Consider the following 20,478-nt stretch of genomic DNA (forward strand, 5'->3'; position numbering starts at 1 on the left):
CCCAGAAAAAATGCAATAAAAAGCAATCAAAAAGTCATATGTATTTCAAAATGGTACCAACGCAAACTACAGGACGTCCCGCACGAAATGAGCATATTTCCATGCACAACTATGTGGATGGAAAAATAAAAAAAAGTATTGTGCGCAGAAGATGGAGGCCGAAAATAAAAAAATAAAAGTAGTACAGTAAAAAAAAAAAGAAAAAAGACATAAGTTTGAAATGGTAGTAATCGTACTGACCCATAGAATAAAGTTATCATGTCATTTTTGTTGCAGTTTTTGGGCCGTAGCAACAAAACGCCGCGAAAGATGGCAGAATTTCGTGTGTTTTTTTCATTTTACTCCACTTAGGAACTTTTAAAAAGTTTTTCAGTACATTATATGGTACATTAAATAGCACCATTGAAGAATACAACTCGTCCCGCAAAAAACAAGCCCCTCATCCAGCGACGGCAATAGATAAATAAAGGAGTTATGATTTTTTACAACGAAAAAAAAAAAAGCTTGTTCACTAAGGGGTTAAATAAATTGAAAATGAGACAAGAGGCTATTATTCACTTTTACCAGTGTGATCAGCAGGTTTTAATTTTACAGAAACTCATAAATTACTTTCGGTTATGAAAATCTTTTAAAAATTTGTTGCACAGTGTTATCGTTAAAAAAAAAATTCAATCAGATAAACGAAAGTGAACAATAATCATTCAGTCCAAACGCGAGCCAACGACCGGGCGGACAGGAACCGTTCGCTTCTTGTTCAGTTTCTACAGGACTAAAAACAATCGTCGGCTTCTTCACTTATCATTGCGTCTAAACACTTTTCGCTCCGTGTTTCACATAGGGAATGTGAACCCTGAATGAGAAGTGCACAATTCTTGTGGAACGAGTCAATGATGAATCTGCCTTCGCTCATGCAAATGAGAATCGGGCTGTGTAAAAGGAGCATTAGTGAGACGGTGTCATATAGAATACCGTGTTTCCCCGAAAATAAGACAGTGTCTTATATTAATTTTTGTTCAAAAAGGTTTAACTTTTTTACATGTATAGCTGCCTGGACACTATTTAAATTGACTTTTTTAAATTAACTGTTAGCAGGGCTTAATTTTGGAGTAGGGCTTATATTTTAAGCATCCTCAAAAAGCCTGAAAAATCATTTTGCATCCTCAAAAATTCTGGAAAATCATGCTGTGTCTTATTTTCAGGGTATGTCTTATTTTCAGGGAAACAGGGTATATATCTATAGATATCTATCTATCTTTCTCATATTATTTAATGAACTCTATATCTACAGAGGGAGGCATTCCGCCATGAACTCAGGAAGCAGGCACACAATTTAAAAACAGCCAGACATCTGCCGAAGGGGAGAAGAGTGAGGAAAGTTTAGTATCTGACAAACCTTACTTCAGTCCTGCCTTTAGGGTTTGTGGCAGGAAGTGATGAACAAATAGTGCAGCTCAGCAAATAAAACCCCCTCCAGCCTTTTTTTGACTCCCAGCATTTTCTGCAGCGTTCCTGAATGACAGACAGCCACTTTTCAGCTGAAATGTATTCTTCGTATTTACACATTTTTTTATTATTTGTGTGTAAATGTTTTCTTTGACTTAATTCCCGGACTCCACGCTCTCCTTCACTTTTATCTATATTTTAAATGGCGCTGCATCAAATATCACTTCTTTTAGCCCTCTGACAGTCACATTAAAAAGCCCTCCCAAACATGTCCCTTTCTAATTGTAGAGTTGCATAACTCAGGTGCCTTAACCCCTTAACTGCCAGCCATTTCTGGGTTTTTGTTTTTTCATCCTCGCCTATCCTGAGCCATAACTTTTTATTTAGCTTTCAATATAGCCGTATGAGGCATGCTTTTTGTAATGATATTATTTAACGCTTATCTGTAAAAAATGGCGTATACCCTCGGTGGTGTAGAGCCACAGGTGGTGTAGAGCCTCAGGTGGTGTAGGGCCACAGGTGGTGTAGGGCCACAGGTGGTGTAGGGCCTCAGGTGGTGTAGGGCCTCAGGTGGTGTAGGGCCACAGGTGGTGTAGGGCCACAGGTGGTGTAGAGCCACAGGTGGTGTAGGGCCTCGGGTGGTGTAGGGCCTCGGGTGGTGTAGGGCCTCGGGTGGTGTAGGGCCTCGGGTGGTGTAGAGCCACGGGTGGTGTAGAGCCTCGGGTGGTGTAGGGCCACAGGTGGTGTAGGGCCTCAGGTGGTGTAGGGCCACAGGTGGTGTAGGGCCTCGGGTGGTGTAGGGCCTCGGGTGGTGTAGGGCCTCGGGTGGTGTAGGGCCTCGGGTGGTGTAGGGCCTCGGGTGGTGTAGGGCCTCGGGTGGTGTAGGGCCTCGGGTGGTGTAGGGCCTCGGGTGGTGTAGGGCCTCGGGTGGTGTAGGGCCTCGGGTGGTGTAGGGCCTCGGGTGGTGTAGGGCCTCGGGTGGTGTAGGGCCTCGGGTGGTGTAGGGCCTCGGGTGGTGTAGGGCCTCGGGTGGTGTAGGGCCTCGGGTGGTGTAGGGCCTCGGGTGGTGTAGGGCCTCGGGTGGTGTAGGGCCTCGGGTGGTGTAGGGCCTCGGGTGGTGTAGGGCCTCAGGTGGTGTAGAGCTAGCTTCCATTTAATGCACCATGTAACTTTTATACCCATTTCACCATACTTTTTTTTTTTTTTTTTTTAAACAAACATTTTTTTAAAATACAATTGTGCATTTTTTTTTTTGAAGAGGGAGAGGAGTTTGCTTTTATGGAATTCCTGATGTGGTAAAAATGACTAGTTAACTTATTCTACAGGCCAATACCTTTACAAGGATACCAATATTTTTTAAAAGCTTTATTATAGAAGAATTGCTCATTGTTGCCATATTTGTTTCATCAATAGGGCTGGATGCGGACTTGTATTTTGTGGGGCAAGCTGTAGTTTTTATTACTACCATTTTTGGGTACATGACGTTTTTGATCACTTTTATTCAATTTCTATTTCAATTTCTGACCAAAAGAGCACAATTCTGGCCTTTTATTTAATTTTTTTTTACAGTGTTCACCATGACATCAATGTGACATTTGATTAGCATGAACTTTTTTGGACATAATACCAATTGTGTTATTTTTCATTGTTTACGGTAGATTATTTTGAAGGAAAAATGAGTTTTTTTCTTTTAATTTTTAATATTTTTTTAATCTTTTATTTTAAAAATATTGTTTGACTGTATTTTACATTTTTTTTACTCTTCTTAGGGGATTTGAACTTGTGATAACTTCATCGCTTCTACAATATACTGCAGAATTTCAGTATTGCAGTATATTATATTTTTAACATTCTCCTCCTAAGCTCTGCCACAGGCAGGGCTTAGGCCCAGGCCTACCGCAGCAATCATAGGCACCACACAAGCATCTTCATAAGAAAGTAACCTAGTACTGTTATCAGTGTTTTTGTCACTAGTTTGCGGGCTTATTCACATGGGTGTTCGTTTGCTGTGTATTCCATGCATATTTGTTTACACGCACAATACACAGTGCACAGCAAACATGCATGTAACATACGTAGTTACTGCATATTTTAAACACCCATAACCTATAACGGGTGTCATACACACCAAAATAGAACATGCGGCATTGTTTTTACACTCCCGAGAAAACCGCAGATCCTAATGGCCCAATGTAAATCAATAGATTTTTAGCAATGTGTGTCATTGCAGCAAAAATACACCCATGCAAGTGAGCCTTTATGGCAGCATAAGCCTTGATTGACACCATTGATTGGTTTCACTACTTGCCAGTGACAGAAGTGAAGACTGCAGAAGCCAAAGGCAAAAATGGTCAACCTTGTGGGGTTTTCTCATGCAATGGTATTGAGATTATACCAAGAATAGTGTGACCGAGGAAAAACATCCAGCAAAAAGGGATCCTTTGGACGTAAACAACTCGCGAATGAAAGGAGCAAAGTTGCCAACTTGAAATTTTTTTTTTCTGGACAACTTATCCAAAAATCATGGACAGTCAACATTTTTTAATGTAAACATTGGAAGAGCCTAGTGAAGATAAATATTATAAGTGATACATATTTACAGATCAGAAACTGATATGCATTCATTCCCATGAGCTGTAAAATAATGATAATTAGTCATAACAACTTGCTTGAACACTACCAGCCTCGAAAAATCACCGACACATCTTATTTATTTTTTTGAAATTGAAAAAAAGTGTTCTATTTTCACAGACCATCCCGGATTTTCTGGACATTTGGGAATAGTGTTTATACTCAGGACCGCAACTGTAACAAGAGGGCATCCACTACGTCTAGAAGAAAGCAGGTTTCATCACCAACATGGAAGGGGGTTCTTTACAGTAAGAGCAGTGAGACTGTGGAACTATCTGCCTGAGGACGTGGTGATGGCAAAATCCATAGAGGAGTTTAAGAGGGGACTACATGTCTTTCTAGAGTGCTACAATATTACAGGATCTAGACATTAGGTAACCAGTGGGGTTGTTAATCCGGGTCTTGGAGTCAGGTAGGAACTCAAAACGTTGATCCAGGGATTATTCTGACTGCTGTTATGGAGTCTGGAAGGAAATTTTTCCTCCAAATGAGCTACATTGACTTCTGCCCCATTGGGTTTCTTTTTGTCTTCCTCTGGATTAACAAGGAGGTTGAAACAGGCTGAACTAGATGGACATTGTCTTCATTCAGCCTAACATACTATGTTAAGAATCAGTAATGCGAATAGGTGATACACAGTCAAGCAAATACAACGCTGGTGCTCCAACCAGCGAAAGCACCACTCCTTGTTCCTCAGCACTGATGGGCTGTAATAGACACCAGTTCGAATGCCATTGCTGTGTAAGAGAACAGAAAGGCGCCGGCAAAACAGAGCAAAATGTGGGTCACTGAGCAGTGAAAAAAACATCGCCTGAATCCAGAATCCAGATTTCTGTTGAACAAAGCTGATGGGAGGGTAAGAATGTGACTCAAGGAGCAAGAATTAATGAACCCTCTCTGTCAGCTGCTCAGAGTACCGCCATCTAATATGCGGAAACTGCAAGAAACACTCTATTCCCACAGAGGCCAATATTCCTGAAGAACAGTTTTAGCATCTAGTGGAATCTATGCCACAAGGAATGGCTGTGGTTCTGAAGGCCAAAGGAGGTCCGATGCAATGCTACTCGATGGATGTTTTTGATAAAGTGGCCATTCGATGTAGATGTCAATGAAACCTGCATCTAATGGTATTCCAACATACGTGACTACAACCTTTTAGACTGCAAAGTCCCTTGCAATAACAATCTAAATGACACTTCTCAGTTTAGCACTCCATCGGCATACGGGTAATAAAAGGGCAGCAGCTATATTTCAATTAGTTGTCAAAATCCTGAATTCAAGTGTCTGTAACCAAATATAAACCGATCGTCGCATCCATGGAATTTCTGGTATTTTACTTCCTTTTAACATGCATACTTTCCTTTGAAGCACTATGTTGTGTTTTTGCTTCAGGGTCGAAAGTAATTTGTAAAATGTCATTGAATGTAATATACTTTAAGAGGACGGGTGGAGGTTCACCGTCACTTATAAACACACAAGCCCAGCGCACTCCTGCGCTTGCATGTTTAACCCCTTACTGCTGGAGCTAGTTTGGACCTATGTAATAAAGTCCCATTTTCCCAATTCTGACATGCGTCACACCCATGTGAAGAAGCCCTTAAAATGTATTTTTTGTCAGCTTATAGGTGTATAGAGAGGACAGGCGTGGGCCCTTCTTTACGTCCCTCCTGCCATGACAAACCATTGCTGCCCCTGCAAGATGTTCCTGCAGTTATTTAAATATGCAATACAAAAGGTTGTTTAACATGGTCAGTTGATTTGGGGACTCGGTTACAGGTTTTTTTTAACTGTAGAAAAGTTAAAGCCTAGGGAGGAGCGAGTATACTCGCTAAGGCACTACTCGCTCGAGTAATGTGCCTTAGCCGAGTATCGCTGTGCTCGTCCCGAAAGATTCGGGGGCCGGCGCAGGGCGGGGAGCTGCGGGGGAGAGCAGGGAGGAACGGAGGGGAGATCTCTCTCTCCCGCCCGCTCTGCAACTCACCTGTCAGCTGCGGCGGCTCCCGAATCTTTCGGGACGAGCAGGGAGATACTCGGCTAAGGTACATTACTCGAGCGAGTAGTGCCTTAGCATGTATACTCGCTCATCCCTATTAAAGCCCTTTTACACAGAATAATTATTGTTCAAAAAAAAAAAATACAAAACAAAAATTATTTCTCAAACGAGCAAAAATGAATGATACTCATTCAGTGCAAGTGCCACCAACAATCGGACGACGATAAATCGTTCACTTTTTGTTCATTTTATGCAGGCATAAAAATCATCGTTGACTCGTTCACCAATCGTTTGGTTTAAATACTGATTGATTCAGTCGTTCTCATCCGCTTAGACAGTGAATGTGAACAACTGAACGATTTCTCATTTGGACGAGCCAACAATGTATCTGCCTTTATCTCACATTCACTCGTTCAAACGGACCCGTACGCAGTAGCTGAATCATTCTAAATATTTATAACTATTAAATTAATTAGAGATGAGCGAGCCTACGCGGTAAGACAGTTACTCGAGCGAGCATCACTCTTCTCGGGGAACTGCTTAGTGATCCAAACAGGCTCGGGCGGGGGGAGAGCGGATCGGTGCGGGAGGAAGAGTGAGAGAGATCTCTTTATCTCGCCCTCCCCACCTCTCCCCCCGCAGCCCACCCGAGCCTGCTCGGATCACTAAGCATTATTCGAGAAGAGCGATGCTCGCTCAAGTAACTGTCCTACCGAGTAGGCTCGCTCATCTCTAAAAATAATCCCTTAACAAGGCAAATATCATTTTAGTAAAAGCTGTAAGAACCCTGTTCGACAAGAGCCCATCCACCAGCTCAAAAGAGGTCACAGAAAAGTAGACCGTGACTCCGAATGTTGTGTCAACACTAACCACTAGATGTTCTTCAACACTTCGGTGCTAGAGTAGTTAATTGTTGTGTCATAATACCATTCAACGTCAATGAAAACGATGGCAGGCAATCTTTAAGTAAACTATAGCGAAAAACACCTTATAATTAGCCCCTGATTTTGTAAGCTCATACAATGTAAGTAGATCATGGTGACCCAGACAATAAGGGAACCATACGTCCTTGCCAGCTGGAGCTTAGTGTGTGTAATACAGACATGGAAAGGAGTCACCATAGATAACACTGATAAACACCTCAGTGTACAAATCACAAGGACATTCAATAGCTTGGTTCATACCTAAGTCTTTTACAAACAGATGGTGAACAACTCATTGTTACACCATGTAACCACTTTTGTTCATAATTGCTATTGAACAAACATGTCAAACAAGTTCCAACAAGTGCGGCTCAATCACTTGAAAAGAGCTATCAGGTCACAGTGCTGAAATCTTGTCACACCAAATACCTAAAGCCACTGTAAAGAAATCGTTGCATATAAGTGGCCGGGAAAGCAGCCTTCTTAAAGAACAAAAGGTGCCTTGTCTTGCAAGAAGGTGACGATTCCTAGTTTAAATCAATGATTTTTATTGTGGCTCTGATAAGTTTGTTTGCATAGCTGCACACTCAATGAAACGGTTGGACGTTACCAGGAACATTTAGCCATAAGTTACACTCTTACGGGCCTTGAACTATGGCTGGGTGCTTGCACCATGTTTACTCTTCATCATCCTTGGGGGTAGTGTTGAAAGTTTACAACACTAATGAATATATTAAAAATAGAGCCAGGCAATTTCATTTGGTTTGAATACATTTATGGAAATGTACTCAAACTGCCCAAGCTGTCATTTTTTCCTTGAGCTCCTGCCAACACATGCCCTAAGGAAAGCATCCAATGAGAAGAAAACTGTTAAAACAATTGTTTTATTCAGTTTACTTATTTACGAACAGATGGGGAATATTAAAATATTATGGCCCGCAAAACAGACCTATAAAAGGAATTTCTTAGCATTTCGAAAAAAAAAAAAAAAGTTTATAAACTTTTCTCTAAACTGACAATTTTTTTCCCCAAGAAGTATTTTAATTAGCTTTCAAGTTAATACACTGACATTGTCTAGAGGCTAATTGTGCATATTCAATGATACAGTTACAATGCTTTAAAAAAAAAAAAAAAACATATGTGTGTGTGTGTATATATATATACATATACACACACAAACACACACTTTTTCTGTAACAATCCTGTGCATCAAGAATCTTACTTCTAACTTCAATTCACCTTATTTTGGCACATTGTCAACAATTTCGATGAAGTGGAACCAGTTATTTTAGTGACAGAAGATTTTTTTTTAAAACAGAGATGATAATCCTACATAGATTTTAAGGCAGTATAACGGCTGGCATTGTCATCTTGCCTGAGCTGCATTTAGAGATGCTTTATAGCTGCCTCCTGAGCCATAGACACAATGGACAGGAGGAGGCTCATTAACTTCTATGGGAGTATGTTCTAGGCACGCTCTGTGATCTGGGCAGGGGTCAGTATGCTGGGAGGGGGACTAGATAAGCTGTAATCATTACCTACTAAGACTAGTTCATTATGTGTTATTTATATATAGATATTAACTTTCATTATATTCCCGCCTATGATGACAATTGGAGATGAGCGAGCCTACTCGGTAAGGCAGTGGAGCAGGGGGGAGAGAGAGATCTCTCTCACTCTTCCTCCCGCTCACTGCAGCCCCCGCAGCCCACCGAGCCTGCTCGGATCACTAAGCAGTTACTCGAGAAGAGCGATGCTCGCTCGATTAACTGCCTTACCGAGTAGGCTCGCTCATCTCTAATGACAATGAAATAATTGCTGAAAAGTTTTTCCTAGAAAACAGGAAAGTGTCAGGCTATTTTTATCAGTCAGTGTAAAAACTGCAGGATTTCAAGATTTTTTTAAAATATTTTTTAATATTAACAAAAATTCTTAAATATGTTCACATAAAAACTTAATTTATATGATAGTACATTCCCTTTAATCTAGCAGAAGACAGCATCAGTCCTTGTCCAGGAAAAGGTTGCAACGATAATCGGCTCATCTAAAAGCACGCTTACATAATAACGAGCTATCAGTAGTACAAGGCACAGGTTCAGGTTTGATTACCCAACTGATTGAGTTTGGATTTTCCTTCTATTCCATATGTGTGGCTCAAAATTGCAACTATACTCCCGTCTTCCTGTCTGTGATTGCGTGGGCACAACTGCAGTGCCAAGGGATCACCTTGATGTAACAGTATGTGAATGAGATCCAACTAATGGTAGCCCCTCATGTACTAACATTTCAAGCTTTCATAAATAGTACAATTTAAATAGCAACAACAAAAAAAAAAGATGGAAATAATATTAACCTCTTTAGAATGCGGTCTATTTTGGCCATAAGGACGCAATGATTTTTTGATGATTTTTATCTACATTTTTCGAAAGCCAAAACTTTATTTTTCCATCAATATAGCTTCCTTTGACAAACCCTTTACATGTCGCGATCTACATTGATTGAGGCATTGAAGAGGTTAATAGTGGGGATCGGTGTTTTTTCACCGATCCCTGCTGCTGCGGTGGGAGGCCAGTGGTCAGTCATAGCCAACTCCTACTGCGGGATGGTGCAGGATAACTTCTCAGCCTGCGCCAGTCACATGATGCAAGTTTACATCTTGTTGCGTTAACTACCACCCTGCCAGGATGTAAACTTATGTCCTGTGGCATTAAGGGGTTAATAATATTGTAGTTGAACAGAAGAATCTATAAACCACAACAGTGGCATCCCTTCACATTTTCAATACTTATATCATGGGCATTGATTTTAGAATAGCACCAAGTTTACTAAATTAGGTTTGAGACTTTGGATTTTGGCAGCTATCCTTCTCCAGGGCCATCTAAGTCACATCTGGAGAGGATTTCTGAGCTTTCCATCAGGCTGCCTTCCCGTTTCTAGCATGGCTGTCAATCACCCACTTTTCTTTGGACTTTGTCCTGTCTCTGGTTTTGTCATGAGCTTTCACCAATTCATAGGCCCCGATGTCTCATGAGTTTAGGAGATGTGATGCATTTGATACTTACCAGATGTTAAAGCAGCATAATTTTCACTCCTGACGGTCAAGAATGATATTAAAGGGAACTTTATTTGTTTAATCATTCCAAGTAGATCAGATGAAAGGCAAACTGTAATATTTTTGATCTACCTATAGTTTTCTAAAAGAAATGTCAGCAGCAACTAGAACTTTTTTGAAGCTCGGACAGGTATTATTGAAACCAGACATACATTTCTGTGCTTAATCAGAGAACAATTCATGGGGCATTTGTGTGAGGCTTTAAATCTACACCAGGGTTCACCACTTATCTAAACAGTGGTGTATGCAGCCAAATAAGTAGAACCAACAGACATTTCTACATTTCATCTGGATTCAGTCATGGAAGCCAAAAGATGCTTTGTGCTAATGTCATCAAAAGATGCCCTAAGCCTCTAACTCGTTTAGGATCAGTTTCACATACTTCATGGAAGTAACAATTTCATCCGTTTTCCATACAAGCAATTTGAAAATATTTCTTAACCCTTCAAGGAATATTTCTAGAAATATTTTTAGCACTTCTTAGGAGAAAACTCTATAGTAGGCATCACAAACCAAAGATGGGATATGACCATGCAATCATACTCAAGCCCAAGAGAATGAAAGGGGAAGTGGGGAAGGGTCTTGTTATTTGTATTGCACCAACTTATTCCGCAGTGCTTTCAGGTAATTTTGTTTATTACCCCCCCCCCCTTCCCCCCAGCAAGCTGGGTACTCATTTTACCGACCTCAGAAAGATGGAAGACTGAGTCAACCTTGAGCCGGCTACCTGAACCATGCGGGGATTGCACCCACAACCTTCAGGTTGTGGGTGAGAGCTTAAGACTGCTTTCTTTTGCCTTAACACTATGCACAACAGAAGGCCCATTATGAAAGCGTCCAAGTGGTCCTCTGCCACCTTATGAGGAGACCAGCAGTATACCTGCTGTGTGATAGTTCGGGGGCCCTGTTACAAGTTTTATACTGGGACCTTAACAGCTTGAAAATCTGGATATGACATTTCAAAACACCCTTTGGCTAGCATTATAATGGTCTAGTGAGACAAACCAGTCAATAACAGTAATCACTGCAGATCTTTGGAAGTTTAGTTGACTGGTGACAACAGCATAAAAGAATAGGAAATCAGGACAATGGCATAAAAAAAACCTGAAGTCTCTGGTGGTAATGTTGTAACCACTTGAAGCCATTCGCATTATTGTTCTAGAAGGCAAACATACCATACCACCCAATACACTGTGTTACATATTTTCTAATACAAAATACAAGCTTATTTCTAGCTGAACGTTCTACTTATATTACATCTATGGACCACACATTTCTGAACTTATTACGAAGTGGTTATGCATGATGGGATTTTGGAAGTAACATCTGTGAAATGTCTGCTGTGGTTTTTGAAATGAAGAAGTGAACTGTGAAGAAGACTTTTGCGCAATTCTATCATTTTGATATGTACTTGTAACATACATTGAGCCAGTATTTTATTCTAAGGTCATTTATCCAAGGGAGTAACTATAGGGGGGGGGGGGGGAAGAAGTAGTAGTCTTACCCTGGCCATGGGCTCCAATGTCTTCGCTTCCACATAAGAAGACACCAATATAACATAGGACACATTATAGGTACAGGGTCCTATTATAGATTTCACAATGACACCCATCAGCTACAGGCTACGTCTGTGTGTTTATTTTAATAGTGCCCAGATACACCATGTAGGAGTTCCTCTGACCAAACTTTGCACATGGAAAGTCAGCACCTACAGCAACTCAATAGAACAAAGCTACCTTATACTATCAATTATTTTATATACTGTCATTATATGAACAAATCATAAACAAAGTTACAGATTTCCCAAATTATCTAGACAAATTTGAAGGTACTACACCATACAAGAACAAGTCCAGCTGACATTTCAATATTACATTAAAGAGGTATTGTCATTAAAAAAAACAAAAAAACAATAATTACCTATTCCTCCCCAGGCAGACTGCGTACCGCATCTTCTCCCCGCCGATCTTCTCCAGTCCTCCGGGTCACGTTACCTCCAGATGGCCAGATCCTCTTTCTTGTTATGAAGCATCCATTTTCTGCATTCTTCTTCCAGCAGATCAGTGTAGGTTACGTCCCTGTGACGTAACGTTCACTGCCTAGGAAGGAAGGCCGATCTATTGCTGAGACTGCACATGTGCGCTGTCTCGCCGCTTGAGTTTATATGCTATTGCCGCGAGACCCCTCGCGTGTACAGTCTCTGCAATAGCTCGGCACTCCTTGCTAGGCTATGAACGCTACGTCACTGGTGACATAGCATACATTGGCTGGCAGCAAGAAGACTGAAGAGAATGGACGCTTCACCAAGAAAGCAGAAGAATCGGCCGGCTGGAGGTAGGTGACCCCGCTGGGACTGCAGGAGACAAGAGAAGATTGATGAGGAGTAGATGCGGTAAGAGGACTGATGGAGGAGGAATAGGTAAATATAGAATTTTTTTTTAATGACAGAACTCATTTAACTAAGAACTACATTATTCCAGAAACACTGAACATTTGCTCTAATGCTATTCCATATGACAGTGCAAATTTTCAGAAAATTTGCACTAAATTTACTATGACAAATAAACTTACTAGTAGATAGCCCATCCCAGGATGGTGTCTGTAATAGAAAGTGCATCCACCTTAAGGGCAAAGTCCTTGTCCGAGGACAACGACTGCAATCTATATATATAAGTATCCACGCTCACGAAAATTACTTAGTGGAATTAGGAAGAATAGTTGTAATGCAAACGGCATCAGCCATTTTGAATACACAAAATACCCAGGGCAAACCAAAGTAGAGGTCCTTTTGCATATTGCCCCACTGGCGCTTCAATGTCGGGACTGAATACAGCAGGAACCATTGGATCCAAAAGCCAGTGAGCACCCATATCACACTGTACATGCCTGTGCGGAGCTTCGATGTGGACGCTGAATGCAGCAGGAGCGGACAGCCACAGGTTGATGAATTAGAAGCAGCTGACCCAAACAAACAGATTACTGTAGCAGGAGCCACTCTCCTTGACACTGCTGAGTGCAGGGTACAGTGGAGTGAGTTTGGATGAGACAACTTCCTCTCCCTATCCCCCCCACTGGGTACCGCCAACATCATGGTGGGCGCTGACTGTCAGTGTAGTAGGAGCTGCTCACAGCTACACTGGTGAGTGGTTGGTACAGTATTGCTTTCCCTCAACCATCACCCCCCGGCTGGTGAGTGCGGGTCACAGTGTCCTTTACAGTATAAACAATTAAGTGTTAAGTCCATCTCTATTGGCCCACGTATATAAATGCCTTAGCGTGCCATGTGTTCATCCAACCATATAGTGGCAGTATTTTAGGAGGGAGAGGGAGAGAGATCAGAAGTATGAGCAATGCGCCATGTAGCAGAGGTAATGTCCAGAAAAAAAAGAGGCTCTACTCAGGTGTATTCGACTGTTCTGCAGCGTCATATCAATATAACTTGTCCATGGACAAGTGTGGCGCGGTTTCTTAAAAAAATAATAATAAATTGCAGGCACTTATTCCTAAACCAGGGAAGCACCATTAACATGGGACTGTCATTGTTCTGGCAACATAAGCAAGATTGCTGGCAGAGGAAATGATGTAATCAAGTGAATTTGACTACATCAGCATTATTATAAGACTGCTTTTTGGAAACCGCTTCATAACTGCATTAATCACTACCGAGTTATAAAACTGTATATACAGACTTACAAGCTAATGTGCATGCATGGATCTGAAATATTTTGCTAGTGTGATGACAAACTTACCGTGCATTTGTTTGGTTTCTCTCCAGAGTGGACCCGCATGTGAATGAGAAGTTTATAGCGAGCATTAAATGGCTTGTATCTTCGGGGACATCCTGCCCAAAAGCAAGCAAAATCCTCCCCTTTCCTCTGATCTATATGAACCTTTTCTATGTGCCGTACAAGTTCCTCCTGCTGATCATATAAAGCACTGCAGTCAATCCACCTGCAACAATGCTTACCATTGTAATCATCTATTTCTCCTTCTTCTTCAATTAAAGGAACCTGTCCCGGAGGTGGGAGTGAGAGCTGGTGGGCCTGATTTACATGTTGATGCATGTGTTGGTGGACATGGTAAGGTGGTGGTGGACCTTGATGGGCAGGAGGTACTGTGAGAAGAAGGGAAGACTGTGAAGATATGTCAACTGTTCCACCTGGAAAATCATCCAACCTTTCACTCTTTAAGACTCCAACTGTTTGTCCTTCATTTAGTCCAATGTTGTGTCGAACTACCATATTGTTCATGGCATCAGGTTGCAAACTATTTTGTTCCAACTGCTGCATATGATGATATTCCGTCATATTTTCTGGAAGAGACACATTATCATGGATAGCTAGAAGACTTTTCTGGGAGTTTGATCCAGCACACGTTGGTGGAATACAGCTACCTTTGACTCCTAAAAAATGCCCATAAACTTCGGGTTGAGGTGAGATGGTTGCCGGGGAAGCTCTTGATCCATTTATATAAGCAACTAATGAGGTTGGTGAAGTGCGGATAATAGTATTGAAGTCAATTCCTATACCATCAGATAAGGGAGACAAGGAAAGAGCTCTTTTCTTTGACCTTGCTGAATGTGATCTTGGAGAAGAATGTCTAGGACTTGGATAAGGTGAACAGTTATTTTCTATGCCAAACAAATATGAAGGCAATGAATTTGAGACACTATTATTGGACATCGAAGTTCCTGGTGGGATGCTAAGTAGATCTCCAGGTTCGCTACTGTTTTGAGATCCATGGTTCGAAGCATGAAATCTATATCCATTGGACCATTCCTGTTTAACATTCGTTGTAGAATGACTCTCTGTTAGGCTTAAAGTTGTGGAGGCAAGAGACTCACGCGACATAAGAGATCTAAGTGGAGGAAAAAATGGGAAATATATTAAACAGATTGACAAAGTGATAAACTTCATCAGGCATAGTTGTCAAGAGTACACTTTCTAAATTCAAGCAAGTATTGTTTGAGCTCTGTCAGAATGGGAAGGGTTTGTTTCACATGGATCACAATACATATTAAATTAGGAAAAGTAGCAGAAGGAACAATGTGTGCTTACCTATAAATCACTATTAATTAGTCAGTCAACTTAAATATATTGTAACTATACAAACAATCGTGTTGGTTTAACCCTTCCACTGTGGTTTTTTGGCAAGTCTGTTTTGTTAAACAGTGTAAATAAATGGTTTACTAATATTGATCATGCGATTAAAAAAAACCTGAAAATGTCCAAAGGGAAGCAAAATACAGCAAAGGACTAAAGGCCCATTTACATGGAGCAATGATCGCTCAAACGACAGTTTGAGTGACAGCTTTGAGCTGTCATTTTGCATAAACTATTTAATAGCTACTCAGCTTCTTAAGAGCAATTAACTGTGCAAATGAAGCCTTAGCTGAATGCAGTTAATAGCCTGAGGGCTTTTATCTGCTTTCAGCTCCTTTGTTACTTACAGAGAAGCAATGCTATCAGCACTCCTCGTGGAAAAACTGATAAGGCTGAACAACGATTTTTAGGTTGGCCTGAATTTAACGATCAGTTAGCAGTGCACGAAAAAAGTGCACAATGGGCGCACATTTAGACGCAACGATTATTGCTCAAACGATCGCTTTTTAGCGATTTTTGAATGATCATCGCTCCGTGTCAATGGGCCTTAAAAAAAGTTATAGGTTGAGTTCAAGGCAGTGCCAATCTCGCATTCAAGAATCCAGAGTATGTAACCACATGACAATGTATACATTCTGGGGTTGTGAGTCTTCTAGCTTACCATGGCTGCTTCATATTAGCTAATCAGTTGGGGTGCTGTGTACCAGATCTGATATTGATAACTAATCCTATTGATAGATATCAGTAGAATTCTTCTGGAAAACTCTTTTAAAGCGGTGTTTAAAGTTCATCCGAACACGATGTTCAGTGTACAGTATATGGCAGGATCATGAACGTATCTATCAGGCCCCAACTACCTGATGAATGTCAAAAAAGTGTCCTTGTAACATACACCAAGCTGGTATGCATTAGCATATCTTTTTCTTCCACTGTGTAGAATAGCATAGTACACTATACTATTTCATGCAGATACATTTGTTAAATAACACCTTGACATACATCACACTCTTCTATTGAAAATATACATCAAGAAATACTCCTGATGTATACCTCCGATGGAAGGCAAAACGAAATGTAAAGAGGTTATTATGTTGTATTTCAGAAGCTGTTCACTCAATCTTCAATGTCATCAAGGATTACATTATCATTCCCAAAGGTTTACCCGGTGTAATAAAATGTAAAGAAAATTCTCACGCCTAGTATAACACGCTGTAGATTGTTTCAACACATTATTGGAGATAAAGCGTGTTATCAGTCAACAATTAGAATTCTTTGTCACCAAAAGTCCACCTCATCCCTGGTGCCCTAAGGCAATCACAATAGTTTTGCATTCTTCTTGGTTTTCAATAGCAATTACTAGTAATTATTGGGAAATTATAGCACCAGTGTTTCTGGTGGCACAATGCACCACACAGCTCTGCTACATGCACGTCACACACACAGAGCTCTGCTACACACATTCTTCATCCCATACAACAGGGATCAGAAGCAGCACAGCACTCAGGATGAAGGGCTTGTGATGACGTCACTGTCATGCTCCACCCCTGATCACATGACGGTGACGTTTTCACAGATCCTTCATCCCGAGGGAGTTATATGCTCCGCTCCTGGTCACATAACAGTGACATAATCACAGGGCCTTCATCCCAAGTGAGTGAGGGGCGGAGCACGTAATTCACTCACTCGGGCTGAAAGGACCGTGATGATGTCCCAGTCATGTGATCAGGGACAGAGCATGTCACTCACGGACAAGTGGTCATTGGTATTTTGATGGTTGGCAGTCTTGGAAATAGCTGCATGGAAAATGTAATAGTTGCCATAGTTGTAAACCTCTTTAGCCAGCTTGAGATGGTTAACAATGGTCATAGTTTTACATGTCAGCCTTCCAAAACATGTCTAAGTAAATACTAGCATTTCTCATGAAATATTGATAGAACACATTTTCTTAGAACTGTGTGCTGCTCATTGTTTATTGGTTTTGAAAAAGTACAAATAAATCGACAACTGGGTGTTAACACTGCCCCTGTCAATAGGGTGTGCTCCCACACTGACACTGTGGTCACGTACACGCCTCTTCAATAAGGCCAGTTGTTAAGAAGAGGCCAATAGCCCAACATGGAGTTCTATGAATATTCAGTCCAGAGTTGTATTTTATCAGTGATACATATATAATTCAATATACAGAGACTTATAGTTCACGTTTACTGTATTCTCTTTAATATCGTGTTAGTTATTGCAGTATATCGCTATCATAACTACCTCAGCATTATCATGGGATTTCTTATATTACCAAGCCTTAGACACACGTCCCATACTACAGACATTTCTAAAGTGGTTACTGCAAATGATTTTTATAGTGTTCACATTTTTTTAAGTGCTTACTAGTTTTTGTTGTCTATATGTATGTAAGGAAATGCCGAAGTTTTCCAATGTACAGTGGATATAAAAAGTCTACACACCCCTGTTAAAATGCCAGGTTTTTGTAATGTTCAAAAATCCAACCAAGATGAATCATTTCAGATTTATTTCCACCTTCAACCTGACCCATTCTCAGTATAATTCTACTGAAAAATCAAACTGAAATCATTTAGGGTGGAGAAATAACAAAACTAAAACAATGTGGTTGCATATGTGTGAACAACTTTTTATATTTGCGGATGTGGTTGTGTTCAGAATTAGCCAATCACATTTAAACTCATGATAAATAGTAGTCAGTACTCCGCTACAGTTACTTAAAGTAATTCAGATGCACCCCATTTTCTTAGTTGCATTTTTCAGCAAAAGCCACGGTCCGTAAAGATCTTACAGCACATCAAAAGGATCGGATTGTTGGAAGGTATCAGTCAGGAGAAGGGGGCCAAAATATTTCCAAAGCATCACATATAACATAGAATACAGTGAAGATGGTTATTAAGAAGTGGATTATATTTTGCACAATGGTGACATTACCAAAAACTGCACATAAACAAAAATTGCTGAAAAGACCAGAAGAAAATTGTCCCAGGAGGCTGCCAAGAGGCTTACAGCAATATTAAAGGAGCTGCAGGAATTTGCTAGCAAGTACTGGTTGTGTAGTGGATGTGACAACCATCTCCTGTATTCTTCATATGTCTGGGCTGTGGGGTAGGTGGGCAAGACGGAAGACTTTTTTTTTTTAAGCACATCCAAGCCCGCTATGTTTTGCCAAAATCTACATCAAGTCTGACAAAGTATGTATTTTGGTCTGATGAGACCAAGGATAAACTTTTTGGTTATAATTCCAAAAATTATGTTTGGCACAAAACCCCATTACCCATCAATAAAAGAGCACCATGCTCACAGTGAAGATGGTGGAGGCAGCATTATGGTTTGCGGCTGTTTTTAAGCTGCTGGAACTGGGGCTTTAGTTAAGGAAGAGTGGGCAAAGAATGGCAGTTCTACATGTGCCATGCTGAGAGACACCTACCCAAAACGACTGAATGTTGTCATAAAGTCAAAGGGCACATCAATGAAGTACTAGTTTTAGGCCTCATGTCCACGGGGAAAATCAGATCCGCTGCAGATTCTACATGTAGAATCTGCAGCGGGTCCCTCCTGCCCCGCGGACATGAGCGCTGAAAATAGAAATTTAAAAGCATTTACCTTTCCGTAGCGGGCGGGGAAGGTCAGCTGTTCCTCACGGCCGGATCTTCATTTTCGGCCGGCGGATGAATTCCTGACGCCGGCGGCACGTCGCCGGCACGTCGTCGACGTGCCGCGCGCATGCGCCGGGCACATCCGCCGAGCCGAAGCAAGGGAGATGCGGCCGTGAGGAAGAGCAGAGCTTCGCGGTCCGCTGCGGGTGAGTAAATGCTTTTAATTCCTATTTTAGGTCTCCCGCGGATCCGGACGGCTTCCATAGGCTTCAATAGAAGCCCGCGGGAGCCGTCCCCGCGGGAGACCCGCATGAAAATGGAGCATGGTCCAGATTTTTTCATGCTCCATTTTTTTTTAAATGCCTTTTATTGACGATCCGCGGGTATTTATCTACCCGCGGGTGGTCAATGCATCCCTATGGGGTGCGGATCCGCGCGCGGGAGATCCGCTGCGGATTTTAAATCACATTTTGCCCGTGGACATGAGCCCTTAGGGTGTGTATATTTATGCAACCACATTATTTTAGGTTTTTTTTGTTTTTCAATGGAATTGTACAGATAACGGGTCATATTCAAAGAAAGAAATCTGACATAATTCATCTTTGTCGGAGTTTTCAACATGACAAAAACCTGGTATTTTAACAGGGGCGTGTACATGTTTTCTATCCACTGCTTATGAGATTTAACTGAAGATTGGTATGATTTTTATGCGAGACTGAAAAGCCATTTATTGGTAGAATGAGAATCAGATGTTTTCAAAATGTCAAAAGTAAAATAATGTCTGTAGCTTACTGACAGAAAATCCGAGCAATGGCGAGGAATTTAAAACGCCCTTCACATGCCTTGCTCTATTTTTGGATGTAGCTAATGTTAGCAAATCCTTTAATAACACTATATTACAGAATTGAATGATTTCCAACCTACCAGACAAAGATGGCACAAAATATTATGGTGCTTTTTAATTAGGCATGACATTAAAACAACTAATAATATCAGTGACAAGTATGGGATTTCACAAAGCTTTCCTCAGGAAAGTACCTTGAAGACATCATCACATGTTACATTGTCACAACACATCTTTGGCTTACATTCATTTTGTTTCAGTGTGGTTAATTAACAAATGTATCACTGAAGACATCAAAAGTGTCTTGTTTAATTCTGCAGTTTGCAGCAATGATCAGGATGGACTGTTCAGGTAGCTAAATGGCCAGTGCACTTTAAAACATCTTGTGCTTCTGTAACAGCCAATGTGATAACCAGCAAAAGTGAAAATCCATTTATTTACCTAAAATTATGTTCTTGTTCTGAAAAATCACTTTAAAGGGCTGACCACTAGGGGTATCCCTTCTAATTTGTGGTCCACTGCCTTTTGTCAAGTGAACTCTGTCTTTAGTAACGGAAGTAACAAGACGGAATACAGGAAGTGGGGGAGGGAGTTATGCCATACATAGAAGTCTACAGAGAGTAGAGGTTTAGGAGAAAGAGAGAGAAAGAGGCACACATGAGCACAGAAGTGGTTGCTGCTTTAGTGAGTGCATTACTATGTTACAGCTAATGAAATCACATCTGCACTGCTCAGTACTACTGTTTTCTCCATGTGTAGTGTATGGAGCCATCATAGCAGCTAATCTAGCAGCTACAGAAAACTAAGAAGGTATTA

General features: G+C 41.0%; 1 protein-coding gene across 2 annotated transcripts in view; it reads right to left on the reverse strand.

The window, feature by feature from the left end:
• GLIS3 (GLIS family zinc finger 3) overlaps positions 1–20,478 on the reverse strand; it is a 294,182-nt gene that overhangs the window by 174,210 nt on the left and 99,494 nt on the right. For both annotated transcript variants that reach the window (XM_066604233.1, XM_066604234.1), the window contains one exon: positions 13,852–14,959. In XM_066604233.1, the coding sequence (XP_066460330.1) occupies positions 13,852–14,959 (1,108 nt within the window). The remainder of the gene's footprint in view (positions 1–13,851; positions 14,960–20,478) is intronic.

This window comes from Eleutherodactylus coqui, chromosome 5 (genome assembly GCF_035609145.1).
Source record: "Eleutherodactylus coqui strain aEleCoq1 chromosome 5, aEleCoq1.hap1, whole genome shotgun sequence".
Classification (NCBI taxonomy): domain Eukaryota; kingdom Metazoa; phylum Chordata; class Amphibia; order Anura; family Eleutherodactylidae; genus Eleutherodactylus; species Eleutherodactylus coqui.